The sequence below is a fragment of the Drosophila hydei genome, unplaced genomic scaffold (assembly GCF_003285905.1).
Source record: "Drosophila hydei strain 15085-1641.00,03,60 unplaced genomic scaffold, DhydRS2 tig00000001-arrow-pilon, whole genome shotgun sequence".
Classification (NCBI taxonomy): domain Eukaryota; kingdom Metazoa; phylum Arthropoda; class Insecta; order Diptera; family Drosophilidae; genus Drosophila; species Drosophila hydei.
In genome coordinates this window covers 8,123,517-8,143,231 of record NW_022045643.1, presented here as the reverse complement: position 1 = coordinate 8,143,231, position 19,715 = coordinate 8,123,517, and the positions used below count along the sequence as shown (strand labels likewise).

At 39.5% G+C, this 19,715-nt stretch overlaps 1 protein-coding gene across 1 annotated transcript in view; it reads right to left on the bottom strand.

Annotated features, from left to right (window-relative positions):
* Window positions 1–621: 621 nt before the first annotated feature.
* LOC111599257 (tyramine/octopamine receptor) overlaps window positions 622–19,715 on the bottom strand; it is a 42,709-nt gene continuing 23,615 nt past the window's right edge. The window contains exons 3-4 of the mRNA XM_023314857.2: window positions 1,178–2,772; window positions 622–1,113 (exon numbers count right to left, since the gene is read on the bottom strand). Coding sequence (XP_023170625.1) covers window positions 724–1,113; window positions 1,178–2,632 — 1,845 coding nt within the window. The 5' untranslated portion in view covers window positions 2,633–2,772 and the 3' untranslated portion in view covers window positions 622–723. The remainder of the gene's footprint in view (window positions 1,114–1,177; window positions 2,773–19,715) is intronic.

The following is a 19,715-nucleotide window of genomic DNA, read 5'->3' as shown; positions in this document are numbered from 1 at the left end:
CAATATTGAGCGCGCGTCAATTTAACTAAGTTTTATAGTTTAATATTTAATATTTATATATATATATATAGTGTATATATATTAAGTTTATGCGCCGACTAGTGAAACATGAAAGTTTTGCAACAAACTTGTGCCTAAACATTTAGTTAAATTCAATTCGGTTTTTGCATTTTCATTTTCATTTTAGCTGTTATAATAATATTTATGTTTTTTGTCTAATTTGAATGTTTTTTTTTAATATATATTTATTTCGATTAGCGCCTGCACACATAAAAGTTAATTGTATTTTACGTTACGTTTCATGAGTATTTTTAACAGTTTACATTTAACTTTAAAAGCACGAAACACCCGACAAAAGTGAAGCAAACCAATTCAGAGCTGAAGCAAGCCGACAAAAAATCAAATTTGTAAATGGAAATATTTTAATGAAAATTAGTTGTAGTCGCTTAGAACTAGAATTAACTGTTGTAACATGAACTTTATGCTATTAGAAATTGCTTTATATTGGTTTTTTGTTTTTTTTTTTGTTTATATTTTATTTATAACTCCTATTTTATGTTGAAATGAAACTTCGAGATCTTTTTACAAATGAGTGAAACCATATTTGAGTTAAGTGTTTGTCAGGTGTTTCCACAAATTAGCGAATCATATTAATTTTTGGCACAAACTTTGACTGACGCTCGCCCGCTTGCCACGCCCCTGCGCCCGGCCCGCACTGTCATATCACTTGATGCCCAGTAGTCTTTTGAACGCGCGCCTATAGTCCAAATTGAAAATCGTATAGATGACCGGATTGAGGCCGGAGTTGATATAGCCCAGCCAGGTGATGAAGTTCTTGAACTTGTTTGTGGGACAGCAGCTCTGGCAGAAGGGCAAAATCACATACATGAGGAAGAAGGGCAGCCAGCAGATGACAAAGACGCCCATGATGATGCCCAGCGTGCGGGCAGCCCTTCGCTCCTTGGACAACGAAATCTTCTGCTTCTCCTCGATGAACTGGTTCACAGTGCTCGGCTTCTTCTGCAGTGCGCTGGCAGCAGCCGCACCTGTCGTCGAGGACTGTGGGGGCGTAAGCTTCAGCGAGGTTTGCTCCTCAGTTTGTGTGACGCACACCTGAAATGTGATGCGAATCGGCATTGACAAAATATATAAATTATTATTTCTATGGACAACCCACCTGTATGCAGCCCTTGGGATCACTGCCGCTCTCTGTGCTTATTTCCGGATCCGATTTGCCTGCTGCATTGTTGCTATTGGCCTGTGGCAGCAACTGTTGCTCGCCGTGCGGCTCACAGGCCGAAGACGACGACTGCGAGCGTCGGTTGCTGCGTGCCTTGCCATGCTTGATGGAGTCCTTGATCTTGGCGCGTCGCGACTTTTTGACCAGCACCACGACGTGTTGCTGCTGCTGCTGTTGCTGCGGCTCATTGTTGCCCTCTGGTTGAACGTGCGTCTCGCTGCTGAGGCTCTCCTGATCGTTGTGTATCATGGGCGTGGCAAAGTTGGCTCGATCCCGGCCACAGCAGAGCCAACTGCCGCAGAGGCTGCCCAGAGCGCGCGCCTTGGAGCTGGTCGAGCTGCCACCCACAGCCACATTGCTGGCGTTGATGGCCTCCAGGTCGGTGCTCTTCAATGCAATCGTATTCAGTTTGTTAGCCTTGGCACGCTCACGCAGACGACGTCGCGTTGCCACAAAGATCTCGATGTAGACAATGGTCATGATGATCAGCGGTATAAAGAAGGAGCCCAGCGACGAGTAGATGACATAGCCACGCTGTGAGGTCAGCTCACAGGGCGTGGCGCTGGTGAACTCATCGGGCCAATCATTCCAGCCAATCAGCGGCGGGCTGCTAATCAACAGCGATAGCAGCCAGACGCCAGAGATGAGGAGCAGCACACGACCCACGGTGCGCTTCTGGGCATAGTTGATGGGATCTGTGATAGCCCAATAGCGATCCAGTGCGATTGCGCACAGATTCAAGATGGACGAAGTGCAGCACAGGACATCGCAGGTGAGCCACAGCTTGCACAGGTGTATGCCGAACTCCCAGCGCCCCAGTATCGAATAGGCCACATTGAAGGGCAGCACGAGCAGCGCGACCGTCAAGTCGGCCACGGCCAGCGAGACGATGAAAAAGTTCTGTACTATGCGCAGTGGCTTATAGGTGAAGACGCTGAGTATGACCAGAATGTTGCCGATGATCGTTAGCACTATGATAATCGAGAGCACGAGCGCTGTGAGCAGCGCCTCCCACTCGGGCACGGCCAGCTGCAGGCCGAGGAAGCTGCCATGCAGCTCCTCTACGGCCAGAGCGCCGCAATCATGCGTTGACTCGACAATGGCTGTTGCTGTTGCAGTTGCCGTTGCAGTTGCTGCTGCCGTTGTCGTTAAGCTGTCCACCAGCGAACCGGACAGATTGGCCGCCAGCGCTGCTGTTGTTGTGGATGCCACTGCTGCTGCTGTTGCTGCTGCTGTCTCTACGTTGGCTGAACTCCGCCCGCTGCTTGTGACGGGTGCTGCTGCTGCTGTGGATGCCTCTGGCGTGCTGTTGACGGCTGCGGCAGCTGTCAACGCAGCCGCGGCCACCGTTGTGGTGACATTTATGAACAAGATTTGATCTGCCGATGGCATTTTGACATCCTGCTAACACTGCCACGCAGCGTTGTCCTTGTCCACGTTCACGTTCTCTTCCTGTTGTTATGTGGTTGCTCCCTTGTAATATTGTTCACCTCCCCCTGCTGCTGCCTCTACTTCGCTGAGCTCTGTGTGTGCTGCAAGGACATGAGAAATTCAGTTATGCGTGCAAAATTTGATTTCATTTTGTTGCCAATTCTTTGGAGCTTAACGATAAACAAATATTTTGCTGAAGCAAGTCAGATTCGTAAAGCTGATATAATGTGTTATTTCGTATTAAAAGTAATTTCAGTAATATAAATATTTATTTAAAAATGCGCAAATATGATTATTAAAGCTAATTTTTATTTATATATTTCGTCAAATTTATTTTTATATTTAATTATTTAGTTGAGAGACTCACTCGAAGTGAAAATCCTTTGAGTAAACTGAACAAAATATGTTAAAAAGTCTCAAATAGGGACTTAATCAGTTGACTTTAATTGAAACAGTTTGAAAAAATGAAGAGAGCTTCCGGAAAAGGGTCTTGTCAGAAAGCCATTAACAATTTAGCTGACAATATTTTGCCATACGCCTGAAACGAGAGGAAGCTAACTAATTAAAAATGCCAGCTCAAGTAAAATGGCAGCTGTAAAATAATACAGCGAGTTACTTAGCCTGAGCTACGGTCGATAGTCTTGTTATAAAAGATGTGACGACAGCTGCTGGACGTCTCGAAGGCTAAGTGTAATAATGTGGCAGTAGGTAGAAGAGGGAACTGAGATATAGGCGAAGAAACTAACAACTTAGTACGAGTAGCTAAGCTAGAACTCAGAACTGATCATGTCACGTCGCCTTAGCTTGGCCTTAATTATAAGGTTTGGTTACAAGCAGATGCACCTGATTGTTTAGCTTGTAAGTGAGGCAGTTGAAACTAGCGATATGATTTTGTTTTTCAATTAAAACTCGCTTAAATTAGACTTGGAATATTACTTTCAGCTTATAAAGTGGAACTCGAATTATTTTGAAATAAGTTTTGCTTTTAGCATTCTGCGAAATTCAAAAGTAGCTTTAGAGTAACGCTTTAAGTCCTTTAAAAATGAGTAGAGAGAATATATGAATATATTTATGATAGTGTAAGCAAAAGGCAGATATAGGCGTGGATATATATATGTTGATTGATGTGAATGAAGAGCTAAGTCGATACAAAGGTATGCATAAAGATAATGTAGCAACAGGTTGATGTGAGTTCAAATTTAGATTGTTTTTACAGCTGTTGTTTAGCTCTGGAACCGAAGTAATCAATTAGTAATTTAACATATTTGAGATGCTTCGTGTTGTGTAAGAGTAGAGTAGACAAGCTTTATATAAAGTCAGTAATGGTTGAAGCAAGGCTAAGGGCAGGCAGCAGACTTGTATAGAGCACTCTCACTTGCATCTATTTCTATTTATGCTAACTAGAAAACTGGCTCAGTTGAGTTTTAAGTTCAAAGACATCAAAACTGAACTAATATTTAATAAATGAAAACGTAAAATCATATGCGAAAAAAGAATTTGAATCGAATTGAGATTGTCAACTGAAAGCTTTAGGCTCCTCTCAATTGCTGAGATTTTCCTGTGCAGTAGAGCAATAGCAACAGCCTCAACAACAGTTGACGTCAGTCACTTGATTTATCTGTGTGTAGCTAAGCATCTTTGACCCTTTGCTTCGTTCTGCGAGCTAAATCTGAGCTAATCTTAGGCTAGTCTATAAATTGCACATAATTGTTCCGCCGTATTTTTGCCGGCTTCAGCGCCTGACACATTTATCCGCTCAGCCTCTGACTGCGTGCCTTGCGCCTTGCCGGCAGCAGTTGCAGTCGCTGAAAAAGCATTAATCAAAATAACCGGCTCATAAACTGCGCGCACGCGATTCACAAAAAAGGGAAAGAGAAAATTTGAAGGGAAAAAACATTTTCATTCAGGCCAAAAAATTGTTTGCCTCGTATTTCATGGCGCTCGCGTTGCTTAACTCGGCTTTGGAGGATTTGCAGCTGCATGAACCTGGAGCTCACCTTGATTTCTGTACGCTTTAAGTGTTTCTTTTTTATTAGACATTAATTTATGCAATGGCCAGTGCGCGGACTCTACTGAATTCGTGTGACCGTCTGCTATCTGATTTAAGCTGATTTAACGCTGTAATTGCATAAATGCAAAGCTCAACACTAGGGTCCGCTGTGGACTGAATGCTTAGTGATAAGCTGATTACAACCAGACTGTACGTGTGTGTGTATGTGTGTCTGTGAGTGTATGAAAAGCTTTGGATAAGTTGCCTTGAGTTTTCCGACGCAAAACGCTTTGCACTTTTCTTCTCAGTCTCGCTTTGCATACACATTCGCATGTGCAAAAGTTTTTGTGAACATGACCTTGCTTGTGTGTGATATGCCATGATAATATATACACACACACACACACACAAACAAACACATAGATAAACACGCTATCACATAGATATTCGACTGTGCTCCCAGCTCGGCTGTCATTAGCAAAACTTTCCAAGTTTTCCCTCTATTAAAAGTCGAAAAAGCCTGTTTGTTTCTCTTCTATAATTTCAACTTTTGACTTTGAAAAAGTTATGCACAAATTTCTATAAACTATATAATGCTGTTTAATTAAATGAAATGTTCGTTTGACTGCTACAAATTCTCGCTTTTTTAATAAAGCATTTGGACTAGAAATTTATGTGAAAATATCTTAAATAATAGATACAAAATTCAATTATCTTTAACCAGATTTTCTAAATATTCAAGAACGTTAGAAAGCCAGATGCCATTCGGCTTCAAAATGAAATTAAGTCAGCAGCCAAGAAAGGCAACTGAATCAAACAAAATGCAAGTAGACAGGCAAAAATACGTAAATAAAACATTTAGAAAGTTGATAGTTGGGCGTAAGCGACTGCATGATACTTGTTGAGGTATAAGAAAGTGAAATATATTATTAAGTTGTGATAGTTTTGCCTTTGCCATGGCAGAAGAGATCTGGAGTCATTTTCTTGCTAGTTTTTCTAGTTCTAAGATATAACTTATTCTTATGTCCTTATAGCTATCCTTATCTTCCATGTCTTTATATATAATTTCTGGTCTATAGGTGACTTCATTATGTTGCCAGGTGTATATATGATTGAGGAACTTCTTAGAATGGCATGTAAAAGAATTTATTTCTAGTTCAATGAGCAATCAAGATATTTATATATATTCTCTAATTGCCAAGTAGTACATATTCAGAATTTCAAGTCTTTACAGTCAGACAAATGTATACGAGCAAAAATGTTGAAGCAACTAAGCTTGGCTACGAAAGCAACTTGTGACTTTCTTTCTTTGATAGATAGATATATAGATAGATACATAAATATAACTATAAACTTTTAATGCCTAGAATTTTAATTCTCTAGGAGAGGAGCGGCAACTCTTGGCTCCCTCTCCTCTCCCCATTCCCACTCTAACGACTTCAACTTCAAATAACAAAAATGTTTACTTATTAACATTCCATTATTATAAAATTATTATTATATATATTTTATATTCAACTCATTCAACAAAGCGCACAACCCATATACTCCTTTCCCTTAACGAACAAGCAGCGAAAGAACAAATAAAAACCAACAGAGTTTGGTCGGCCAATGGCAATTACTGAAATTTGTTAAGACACTTGTCGAATTTGGCTATTGTTTTATTTACACGCCACACACACAAACACACACAGGTATGCAGGCATAAACAAGTTTGCGAGTGTTTTATTTTTAGATGCCCGTAGTGGCCTATAAATAGGGGCTCATTTGCGCGCATCCTGCATCGTAAGGATACACAAAAGTCTCTACATATTTAATACTGATGGACGTGTGGCTTGGATCGCAGGTGAGTGAGATGAAGTAATATATGCGTGATTCGAGGTTGTTAGCTGCGTTTAAAGCCTAAGTATGTTTGGCTTAATGCTGTGAAACGAAGAAGCCTTCAAGATAAAGTGCTAATATTGAGCATTTATTTTAGCACTTTTACACGCATTTTGCTAAGAGGTCATAGCTGCTGGCTGTATGTATTTTATGAGCTCTGATAACTACAGCCTAAGCTGCAAAATATTGTGAGCTGAGATCAAATTGATGAATGAAATTGAATAGTTGCTTATGTGACTTCACTCAACAGTGCTTCAAAGTACTTTAATGCTTATGATTCTTAGACTAAGTTGAGTTTTCTAATCGATAGTTCATTAGGGAAAGTTTTGCCTATATGTTATTATATCTGAGCAGCTTAGCTAACTTGTCAATTAAGCAGCTTTATTATGATAAGAATCCTTTGTTCTTTGTGTTTCACAATCCTTCCTTAACTACAGCAACTCAATATAGTTAGTTCATCTCTTAGTTGCCACCAGTTTAGTTACGAAAACTCATATATCTAAATCAAAAAGTTTCCATGGTATTCAACTGGTTGCTCAGCTCTCTCTCTCCTTCTCTCTCCCTCTCTCTCTCTCTCTGTGTAGCACACCCATTGTGATCAATTAAAAGCCTATCGTGACTCTCCATTCTCTGTTTGTTCTGCTGCGTCTCATTCAGGCTTATGCCACGCCCTAGATACCAACTAGCCAGCCCGGCTGACAACTGGCTGGCATTTGTGATACTGAAACCAGCTGTATCCATTTCTAACCATTTCTGTCCACTTCAAGTATCCTTTTGTGGGTATGGCATTGTCCGCTTTGGCGGAACGCGGCCGCCGTATTTCTATTATAGGCTATGCCTATGGCCCCCCTCTCCGTCTATATGGAAGTCGACCTGTTTCAATAAAGTCCAGCCAAATGAAAATGCGAATGGCTTGAACCTTATCCACACACGCACTCCCACACACACACACCCGTATACATGGCCGCAGTTTGGCATCCGTATTTCGCAATTTTCTGGCTGTGTTCAATTCGAGCCATTCACATTTCGCATGCGATGCTTCCATTTCGCTGAGGCTTTCGAACACGTTCATTTGCGTTCAATTTCGAGGCCTTTAATGCGCGTTTTTGGTTTCAGTTCAGCTGGAGAAAAACATTTTTAAAATGCCAAATTCGAGCTGGCTTGACTTTACTCTTCTTATCTATTTGCTGAGCTTGCAGTTTGCTGTTCGCACTTTTCTAAGGGACTTGATGCGAGCTTAATGTATTATAAAGCACAGCAATAGATCAACACACCCACACTCACACACACACACTTGCAAATTTGTTTGCGCTGCTTGTGCGTGTTTGTATTTCACAGTGAGTCTTGTGTGTTTGCGTATGAGTCTCGGGCTTCAATCCGTATGCTGTGTTTCATCGCATGTCTTGCCTGGCCACGTGTACAAATTTCCTCACTGCAAGTTTATCCAATGACAGCAGCGCAGCGCAGCGCAGCGATTGCCGAAAAGCTTTTTCATATGTAAATGGTGTGGCCCAATTCAGGGTTGAATAGTTTTCCTGTTCAGAACTAGAAGATATTGTTCTTCGCTGTTTTAATGGGCAATTTGCTTAGCTAGAAATAACTAAGAAATGTGTAGTTGGGTTCGAGTCAGACATTGCTGCTCATATTGGTTCGACTGGTAGTAGTATATCAGAATATACTTAAGAGAGAGGGAAACACAGAGAGAGAGAGAGAGATATTATGAGCGTTCGTTTTGGTAACTCTTTTAATAACTTTGGCACTACCTTTGGCTCTCTCTCTCTCTCTTTCACTCAATTTATTTTTCTCAATCTGTGTGTCTCCCTCTCTGCGTTTCTCTATTTCTCTCAATATCTCTTTCGACTTTCAATGACTTTCTAAGGCATTCTATGATATTTATGACTGTCTCTGACTTTCTCTCAGATTCCCTCTGAACAACCTTCTGACTCTGTGCCCTCTCTCTTTCTCTCTCTGGTTCACGTTTTCTCTGTTTCTCTCTGACCCTCTCTCCCGATGTCTGTCTCTCACTCCCTCACTCACTTTTTCTCTCAATCTGCATCTCTCTCTCCTGCATCCTCTCGCACTCTCTTACTCCTGCTCTCTCCTGCTCTCTCCTGCACTCTCTCGCTCTCTCTCTCTCCTGCTCTCTCTCTCTTTCTCTCTATTTGTTACTCGTTTCTCCTTTTTCCTCTCTCTTTCCGTCTTTCTCTTTACCTTTACCTTTTACCTTTACCTTTTCTTTTTCCTTAGCCTCTTTGCTATTTCTTTTTTTCCTCTCTCGCCGTCCCGCTTTCTCTCTCTCTCTCTCTTCTTCTCTCTTTCCATCTTTCCCTCTTTAACCATCGCTCTTTCTCTCCCTTCCATTTACTTGTCTATTCTCTTAAATGAGTTTAATGAAAACTTACTTAATATCAACGCTTATTCAGGACGCAGCAATATATTCTCTGAGTCCTCGTTGAAGGTCATTGTAATTACTTTTTATCATGATTAAACTGTCATATACACACTATATTCTACATATACGACAAGGAAAACATTCACAAGCAGTTGAAAATTCTGATTAGCATTTATGCCTTCAACAATTTGCCTTTCTCATATTTGCATTGATTTTCTTTTAAAAATAACTGTGCCAATTAAAGCAATTGCCACAAAATAGCTGAAATGCCGGCAAATATTCCATCTAATCGCTGACACATTCGCCCTTTCAGCTGACGTCAATCAGTTCGTTTCCCATGTTCGGCGTGTCAGCAATTTGCATTCTGCAGCCCTGGCGTAGCGCTGGCCATTAATGCGGGCCATGCTTTTTAAAAATTGATGCACTTTGTGCACAATCGCAGCAATGACAGACAACCAGGCGGCCAGGCAGTTCCACAAGCGTAGCAGAAAGAGATAAACTGAGGTGGGGCAGACGAAGAGAGAAAGACATATGAATGGACAGTTAGCCGGCGGACCAAGGGTGAGTGCGTACCTGACACATTGACGACGACTACGAGCGACGGCTAAACATGGAAATCATTGGCAAGCCAACCATGTTAACTACGAGCTAACAGCCATGCACGTGTGTGTAGCACTTAACACACACACACACACACAAGCACACACAGACACAGATACATAGTCGAGTTACGCCCACAACTGTCAGTCAAAAATTGCACTCTGCTGCACATTTTTGCAATTGTAATATGCATTTTAGATCTGATCTGAGCATATCGAATCCCGTAGAAACCCATTTGCCAAGAATGTTTGGCTTTCCAAACGAGAAATGCGCTTGGCAGGCATCCAATATGGAATCTGTGGCCACAAACATTTCAAAACAACTTTGAGTGCTGCAAGGGGGAGTGTCTGACTGGCAGATACCCTGAACTCGTACCGAACTGAAACATTTCCACTTGCTTTTTACACAAAAGTTTACGTAAGCTCAATGTGTTTGTTCTAGCTGAAAGACTTCTCTGGCTTTATTAAAACTGATTGGGTTTTCGTAATCAATGAGGCTTTCTCTTTATGGCTTATTCACTACTTTGGTTGTGCATAAAAGTTAATTGGGTAGATTTTTGATGTAATATTTTGTGCATTTTCTTTCCTTTGTTTTTTTTTTTTTTTTGCTTAAGTAATATGAGACTATCTCACTGGTTGTAACTATGTGTGTATACATATCTATATTACTAAATATCTCTAGTATATAACTAGTATATAACTAGAGATATTTAGTTATATAGGTATCTATCTATTATATATATATATATATCTATTATATATACAGATCTATCTCCTTCTGTCTTTATCTATCTACCTATATTTTTTTCGAATTAGCTATGTACCTACATATTGATCTACCAATACATCTACCTATCAATCCTTCTATTCATTCATCTTTCTATCTATCTATCTATTTATTAATCCTTCTCTTCATTTATCTATTATTTATCTGTCTGTCTGCCTATCCATCAATCTACCTATTTAGCTATCTGTCTTCCTTCCACCTATCTATTTTCTATCTATCTGACTATCTATCTATCTATCATCTATCTATCTGTAATCTATCTATCTATCTATCTACCATCTATCTATCTATCTATCATCTATATATCTACATATATAACTACACTCAACTAATATATAGAGTCTATATTCTTCGTAGTATGCGCAACATTTCAACTCAATATACCCATTTTCATTATGCGAGTCAGTGCTAAAAAACTTTTGGTAAAATATATTGAGCTGTGCTGCTTCGGTTTGGGTAACATTTTTGCCAAAAATCCATTAAATATTATATTACATTATATTTCTATTGATATTCTATTTTTGATACTTTTGCCACATTTTTGTTCTCTCTGCGCTCAGTTCAGCTGCCTGGGCGACTGTATCATTGGCACATTTCTTATCAATTTATGCTGCTGTTGTTGTCGAGCTGCCGTCATAAGCAAATTTTCTATGTCACGACACAAAGTGTCGCCCCCCCACCCCTCGTTGGCTGTGTGTGTGTGGTATATGCATAAGTAATTGCATATCATGTCAGCGACATGGTGGCATGATTTTTTTCTGCTCAACCGACTATGAGCTGTGAATTATTGTTGTAAGGTCGTTGTGTTTAATGTAATGCTGTTAAATGCTGCCTTGACTGCAACTTGCGGCAAAGCAAGTGGCAGAAATGAGCAGCTCTAATAGCAGCGCGGCTAATGTGGCGTATGCGTAATATGTAATTTGCCTCTACTAATTGAATGAGTTTTTGTGACTAGCTCGTCTCTTAGTCAATTTGTTGCAAGTGCAAGAGTCTGCTGGGAGATACGCTGTATCTGATAACGAGCTACTGTTGCCTAAGCTGTTATATCTTTATATATGGGAGATATATGTTATGTATATATAATTATCTTATCTGCCCAAAAAAGCGATTCAGCTGCAATAAAAAATTACTTTAATTCCGGTTACACAAAGCTTAATATATATGCATGACTATGTATATAGTAAATATGTATATGCATTTATAAGTCAATTTATTATCCTTAATTTTCACAAAAAAAATTTTCAACATTTTTTTGAACTTTAAAAATTGTAATAAAATTGCTTCTAGCTTTAATATCTATATAAATATACTAAAACACCTTTTAACTCTAAAATATAGGATATTTTTAAAGAGATTGTGATGGAATCTTGGCTGTTTACATATGTATTTCAGGGAGTCCATTGTTTACTTTGACTGCCAGCGGGGCTGCTCATAGCGTAGTGAGTGGGTGGTTGGGTGGGTGGTTTGGCTACAACAAAATCAATTTGCCAGAAACTAATTAAGGGGTTGTGTGAAGGCGTGTATGTGTGTGTGTGTGTAGGTGCGTCGACTGCAATCAATTTGCTAAAAGCCAAGCTGGAAGTTCAACAACTTAATACTAGATAGCAGCATTTCTTGGCAACGTATGGGTCAACATGCACAATTATATTTCTCCGGCTTTTGATTGTTTTCCTTTACTATTGGCAATTGAACTTTCAGCCAAAGCTTAACTGCCTCCAACGCACAGTTGTGCGCTTGTTTGTTTGTCTTTTCTACATGTTTTGAATTGATTGATTTGATTTGATTGATTTGCTCTGGTTCGGGCTCTGCTCCCACACTAGTTCCGTTCAACTCTCCAGCGCTCTGCCATTTGGTACTTTGGCTTTTTCTCTTGTTTTTATTTCACACACGCCAACAAAAAGCGTGCGCAACAAATCAGTGAAGGTGAAGTGTGTCTCTGTGTGTGTGTATTTTTTGTCTATTTTTTTTATATAGTTTTTGCGAAAAGTTTTTAAATTGCAATGCAACTCTTTTTGTTTGTTCTGCTGGCAATTGTTTTTGGCGAATGGTCATCGAATTTTCAATTGCTTTGTGGCATTGCGTGTAAAGTTTTTGTGTGGCTTTATTCAACAGCGAACTGAATAATAAATAGAACCATTTTCATATAGACAGAACCGTTTGTATTCCGCAATGCAAATGAATCTGTGGTTAGCAATTAAAACTGAATTTGATAACTTCAAATGCAACAAAAATGATTATTTGCACTCGCCTGCGAGCTTAACATGTTTTTTACAAAATTCAACTTAATTGCAAACTGATGAGAATGGCAGCTTCATAAGCTGTCCGTATTTATTTCAAATATGCATAATCAATGTGGTTTTTGTGCAGAGCATAGATGTAATTTGGCAATGGATATATTCAATGTTGGAAAAGTTTAAATTTTCGTTTGTGACTTGCATTACTTTTGGCCTATTTCAGTTGAAAATTAATGCAGCTCGTTCATGACTTTAAACAGAGTCTAAATCGAAAATAGTCGCACTTAAAATATAAACATTAAGTGAAGGGCTTAGACACAGTGCCTTACACTTCTCTAACAATATTTCATGTTTCATATATCAGCTTAAAGCAACAATAATTTCCATAAGAACTAACGTTAACTAAAGGCTTTTCTAATATCTCGTTACTAATCATGGCTCAATTCTTAATGGACTTTCTGCTAAATTGATGCTCAATCTATTCTGGGAATTGGTCATATTGCCTGACCTTCGGCATTATCTCAGGTCTATTAAATTGTTATACGGTTTTGTATATTAGCAAAGAAACCTTTTATGTTTAATTCACTCGACGGGGAAGCGTATTACGCATTGTTATGGCCAAAGTTCGACGAATTGATGACCTGAATGGGTCTGAGCAATTGAGTCTCTGCTGTGTACGTGTGGAAAGTTTGATTGAAATGGCATTGCTGTTGGCATACACAACTGAGACTAAGCGCTGACCGGGTCATAAAAGCTAAAATGGCAATACAGAGCGTATCTAATCCAGTCGCCAAGTTGTTGGCCAGTCTGGCGCCCAGTGACTGCAATTGCGTAACAGACGCTCGCAATAAACTCGCAATTGTTTATGGAGCTCTCTCTGATTGTGTGCAGTCGATTATATGTTTATTTAGATTGTTGCAAGTCTGGCATAAAAATCAGCGAAATTAACGTTCAAGCACTCAACTGCAAGTCTCCTTTACTCGATTCCTTATTGTAAATGCAGCGAAATCAAAGGCAGCTCGTGCAGAGCGGCGCAAATCTTGCTGCGAATGCATTGACAGTGCGCCTGAAGTGCTCTTTTCGCCTGCTCATTCTTGGCGTGATGTGCCTCATCAATATGAAGACCAAAACAGCAGATGCCAGCCAAAGGCAGCGACGATACTCGACATATTTGTCAGCTCTACAATTCCCCAAATGATGGTCGAGCTGTTGCCAACTGCAAATGGAAAATGGAAAATGAAGCTGTATCTGGCGACGAGCGGCAAGCGAAGCTGACTAAGAACTCCTGCTACGTGCTGGGCGTGGCATTCATTGCTCTGGCTCTACCAAAAGTTACTTGTTCGCATTTATTACATGCAATTTGCTGTCAGCTTCTGCCACCTTTCAACAGGCCAAAGCAAACGTGTTGTGCTCTGCTGTGCTACAGAGAAATGTTGCTTTCAAGCAAAAATTCAACAATTTCCATGGCTCTCAAGGAGCAACAACTTAAAGCGGCACTTTGTATACCACATCATGAAATTAAGAGAGTATATTAGTTGCCTGACTTTTCTTGTGTGTCTGTGTGAATGTTTGCTTGTATGCCTGCAGAGAATTGGAATTAAAATTGAAACTAGAAGCTTGAAATTGCCTCTGAGCAATAATTTGCATACTCTGAACCCATTGAAAATGGCAATTCAGGATATATTGGTTTTGGGAAAGCCTGTGTAACAGACAGACTTGCAGACTCCATAAGGTATCGATTAAGCTATGCCTGTCTCTTCATCTGCTCATCCGTATGAACATTTCAATCTAGAGACTTCCAAGTCTAACTTTTACCAGTTTATTATTTTTTTATAATTTGAATTTATATTATAATTTTACTATATCATATTATTAGGTAATCATCGATAATTTGATTTTATATTTTAAGCGTAGCTTGCATACTGTCACAGATGAAAACTCTAAATATGATGTGAATTTTACTGAAATAATGAATTTTTGTATTACGCACTTTGGATATCTCTGCCTCTACTCTCAAGTCGCAAAGAGCTTCATTCACATGGGAGGCTATGGTAAATACACACACATATGCTTTAGAAAGTCCATCTAAGAGAAGATTTATTCAGCAGGTAGAGCTAGTGTTTGTGTGTGGGTATGGTGTATGTCTGTGTGTCTGTCTGTCTGTATTAAAGAAGCGTAGAATGATATGAATATCAGCTCTAGGCAAGGCTCAGGGTATTTTCTAGTCAGGCACTCCTCACTGGAACACTCTTACTTGTTTTCTTATCGTTTCTTCTGTATTTAATCGAAACAGCAGTTGACTCGGTAAAAGAATATTTATTTTCTTATATTTTTTTTCTGCATGTGTTATGAAAATTGCCAATTCCTGTAGGAAATTTATTCTAAATTAGTTTCTTTTTGATAAGGAAATATATGACATTTTGCATGTAGAAGATAAATCAGAATTCAACCATTTTACCACAAGTAACTCGTGCCGTATGAGTTGAAGTTAACTTAAGAGTCTTATGACATACACTAAGAAAAACCTTCAAATTTCCTATTAAAATTTCTATGATATAAAAGCTAAAATATTCTTAAATGGTTAAGCCTTTGTATCTGCCTGTTTCGCCCCAGCTATTCCACTTAGATAGCCAGAATATGTCAGTTGGTTCATGGCCTACTACGTTTGCATTCGTTTATAGTCTGGCTCATTCGGTTTTATATATTTATGTATTCATATTATCTTGATGTTCTTTTCTAGCTAACACATCAAATTTGTCTCGCTGACCTCGTGGGCCATGGCAGAGCCAATATATCTTACGATCTGACAGCTGTCACAAGTGATTAGTTTTATGTTATTGCGCTGGCCGCTGTCAAAGCTATCTGACAATTGATTAAGTGCTAAAGCCGAATCGGGAATTAGCATACAGCAATCAGTCTATCGCAGTTCCAACTACAACGAATTCGTGGAAATCTTTCAATAGATATAGTTGTCGTATATAACAATTTATTAGATTATTGCTGATATACGCCGTAGTCCATTGCTCCTTTCGACGGAATATTTGCTCTGAGCTGCGCTGAGCGTCTATTTGCATGTGATAGAGCCGCAACGTATACTCGATACGGATTTATCTATACTATTTTAACAGCCATATTTTCTACTTTGCCAACGCATATAAATCATATTTGGCAGCCACTTGACGCGTGAGAAATGCGCAGCCAGGGCCCCGGATACAAGGGCTGCGGTTGAGGTTTGGGCTCTGCTCGCTTCTCTCTGCTCGCTGCTCTCTGCTCTCTGCTCTTTGCGCTCTGCTTGTTGATTTGGTTTTGGTTTTAGTTTGACACAGCTAGCGTACATTATTCGCACAGCTGTGCTGCCTGAATTAGCATATATCGACAGCATATTGCAGCTCACAAATCACTTCGACTGTGAGTTACTTCCAAAAACCAAACAATTTGTATGCGACAAATGCAAATGTGCAGCGATATTACACAATCATTGCAGCAGCAATTGCAGTTTATTGTCCTGCCAAGTGTCAACTGCCAACTGCTTATAAAGAAAGAAATGCTTGACATAGATTAGATCTCGATTCAACTAAGCGCTTGCAATATATGCACCAACTCTCTGGAAGAGACTGTAAAAGACTAGGGTACAACCTTCTTGGAGGCAGCTCCAAGGGTCGTTCCCAGTTCAATAATGTAACTACAAGCAACAGACGACATTTAAGAGTGAACTCATTTCTGTCTGAGAATAATGAAGCTACTCGTTAGAGCTGAAACATTGATGTGCTCTTTCTGCGCGCGCTCAATTGACGATCTCGCAACAGAAGAAGCCAAAAGTGGATACTCAAAACCTGGACGTAGGGCAAACCTCACAGTTATTCATTTGCAAGTAGTATAGATATATTAAGAGACTTGAGCTCATAATGGACGCAATGCAAAACACTTCAAACACAATATTCAATATGAAATCTCAGCGTGAGCGAAGAGTGTGTCCAAATAAATCGCATTAGGAGCATATTTTGTAACAACTTTATGTCTGACGTTGAGTGATATATCTAGAAGTGAAATTGAATCGCTTCGACTAAGTTAAAAATTCTGCTTCATATTGACGTTTCACTGGGCAGCTCAAAGGGCCACTAAAAAGCTTCTAAACAAGAAACCTACGCTGTTCGTGCTTACATAATGCAACAGTTAACAACTTAGGCACTCAGCTTCAAGACTTCAAAACTCTGAAATAATTAAAGAAACACTACAAAAACTAAGACAAAGAATTCATATAAAAAAATTCTCATTCATGCAAAAACATTTTCTATATACAAATCACACTTTAATTAAAATTCAAAAAGTTTTTCACATGTAGCTTTAAACGATCTGCATCAAGAAAATTTTAAAAAATATTGAACTCACCTGGGGAATTCATAGCATTAAAGGCGAAATATCAACTCAATTTAATTCTCAATTCGGTTTATTTAAAGTCAAATATGTGGTATATACAACAACAGAAATTCATAGTAAATTCTGTGATCTGTTAATATTTTGTGTTATGTTTCGTAAATATACAAAAATATACTTTTCCGCTGATATGTTGCATTGGGGCAATGCTGCTATCAGCCAGTTCAACAGACTCATTCAGGTGATACAGAAGCCATTCATAGAATTTTTGGTGCACGCGCGATGCCCAAAAGCCAGCAGAGGCATTAAGATGTATATAGATAAATATGTGTATATATATTCAAAAATATTTTCGTATGATTTTCACTTATTTTTTTCCGCTTTATTTGTCGATGCTGTGGGGGCTGAGGGCAGCCCATGGCACAGCCGATTCGAGTAGTCGCTTATTTAGTACATCTGTGTGGCCCAAACAACTGTCTGTATATTTAGCGTAATGTTTTCGCTGCTTTTCATTTGTTTAAATGGGCCGGCTGGTCTCTGTTTTTTTTTTGGCTCCGACAGTTGAGAGAAGCAAAAAAAAAAAAAGCAAAAAAAGAAAAGTCCATAAATAACTGCTTCGATTTTTGGCTATAAGTTTTCGGCATTTGGCCAGCGCGAAGTAGTATCGACAACTTTATGAGCTGTGCTGCTGCTGTTGTTTCTGTTGTTGGGCTGTTTGTGGGGCTGATGCCTTCGTATCAAGTGCTTCGACGCAATCATCGAGTTTAGACCGCCAGCAGCTAAATTTTTGATAAATTCCATAAATATTGACAATGTGCGTGCCAAATACAAAATAAATCATAGCCGTTTTCGCTTTTCTTCAGTATTTATTTACATGCCGGAAGAACATCATACACCAAGCAACAACAGGCAACAACAACAGGCAACAATTGCTGTGCGTGTCTTCCCATTGGCAACGCACCCAACGTCGATGCACGTCATCGACAGCTCGTTCTGTTTTCACTGTGTGCGTGGGCGTGGGTGTATTGAGTTCTACTTGGCTGCTCGACTACTTGTTATTCTAATATGAATATTGAAATGAATTTTGCTTCTGGCCTAGCAACAATTTCTGCTCAATTCCATCATTTTTTTTGGTTTTTCACCCTGTGTGCGGTTCATGGCCTAAGTCATTCTTTGGTTTATGTGCATGCCAGAGCTATGAAAGCAAAAGCAAATTACAAAACAAGTTACTGAGCGAGTTAGGGGACTAGCTGCAATTGCTGTACAAAAGCAAGCCAGCTGCAAGGTCTATTCACAGTTCTTAGCTCGTTTGGTAAATATTTAAATATATTTTGTTAAATAACTTGTTTATGCATCAAATATTTCACAGCATACTTGAAACAACAGTTGCAGGCATCTTATTGTTGGCTGCTTCCATTGGATTTCCTAATCAAATATGAGTGAAACTATTTCCAATTACTATACTGCAGCTGCTGCTTAAATTATAGATAAGATTAGTGCTTCAAATATTCATTAAGACTTGTTTTACTTTACGCAGAAGCAGTTAAAAAGATTTATTGATAGCTGAGTTCTTTCTTAAGCTAGCAAGCTTGGATAATATTAAGCAGAAATTTAAGAACTCAGCTAATTCATGATAATTAATTGGCCTGATATTGCTTTCGATGCAACGGCAAAGTACCAGGCTTTCGCAGTTTAGTTCAATAATTGAGTCAGCCAAATTGAAGCTTAAGCGTGAAGCATTTCAGCAAAGTCATTCATAAATGTTCCATAACAAATGACATAAATGAAGTTTCTTATGAAAGCCAGCAACAACTGAATTTTAGTCAGCTTGCAATTTCCTTGCACACAGCTCTAATTCTTGCAGCTTCTAGCATGACATAAAAAGAGCCAGCGAAAGTTATAAGAGTTTGTGTCTAACTTTTTATTATGCAGGTAATTTGATATGTTGTCAGGACAAATTGTCCTGATTTTAAAGTCTTCGGCCTGTGGGCCAACACAAGTGCTCTTTAATTTGGTTAGCTAGCTTTGGGGGTTTCCTTTTTTGGGCAATACAACTTGTGGAAAGTTACATAATTTGGCTTCCTTATTATGACGACGCAGCATAAAAAGTTCCGACATAATTTGCGAAGCCTTGCTCAGCTTTTGGCCTCATTTATGCACACATCAGTCATGTGAGTGCTGAAATTGGCAGTGCGCTCGTTACTTGGGGCTTTCAGAAAGCATCGAACATCATTTTGACAAGTTGTGCCAAAGAGAACTCTTTGGCATAGCGCACGCATAAGTTTTCACATGGCCGTAAGCCGCATGGCTAAATCTTGCCGAACGCAATGAGCCTTGAATGTTGCCAAAATTTCAAGCTGAAAAGCAACTCAAAATTCATGTGAATCATGTGTGGCGTCTATAGAGGGGGAGACGGGGGCGCACACAAAGCAAATTAGTTACGCCTAATTTGCAAGGCATTGTAGACAACAATCGAGCTGCTTATTGACTTTGTGAGTTTGTGACTGTGCTGTCGATACAGTTCAAATGGCAGCTAATATTTTGATTATATATATGCATAATGTGTGGAGAAGTCTTCCCTCTCAGCTCGACTTGACAGTGGGGACGAAGGCGGCCTGGCCAATTGATTGCCAGGGCGCACTTGACGTTTCAACTGCGGCATAATGGGGCGTATACGCGATGAAATTAAATTAAAGCCGCTACGCAAATGACGACACACACAGACACAGGCACAGACACACGCAGACAGAGACAAATCTACACAAAAGGCAAAGCCTGGGCAAAAGG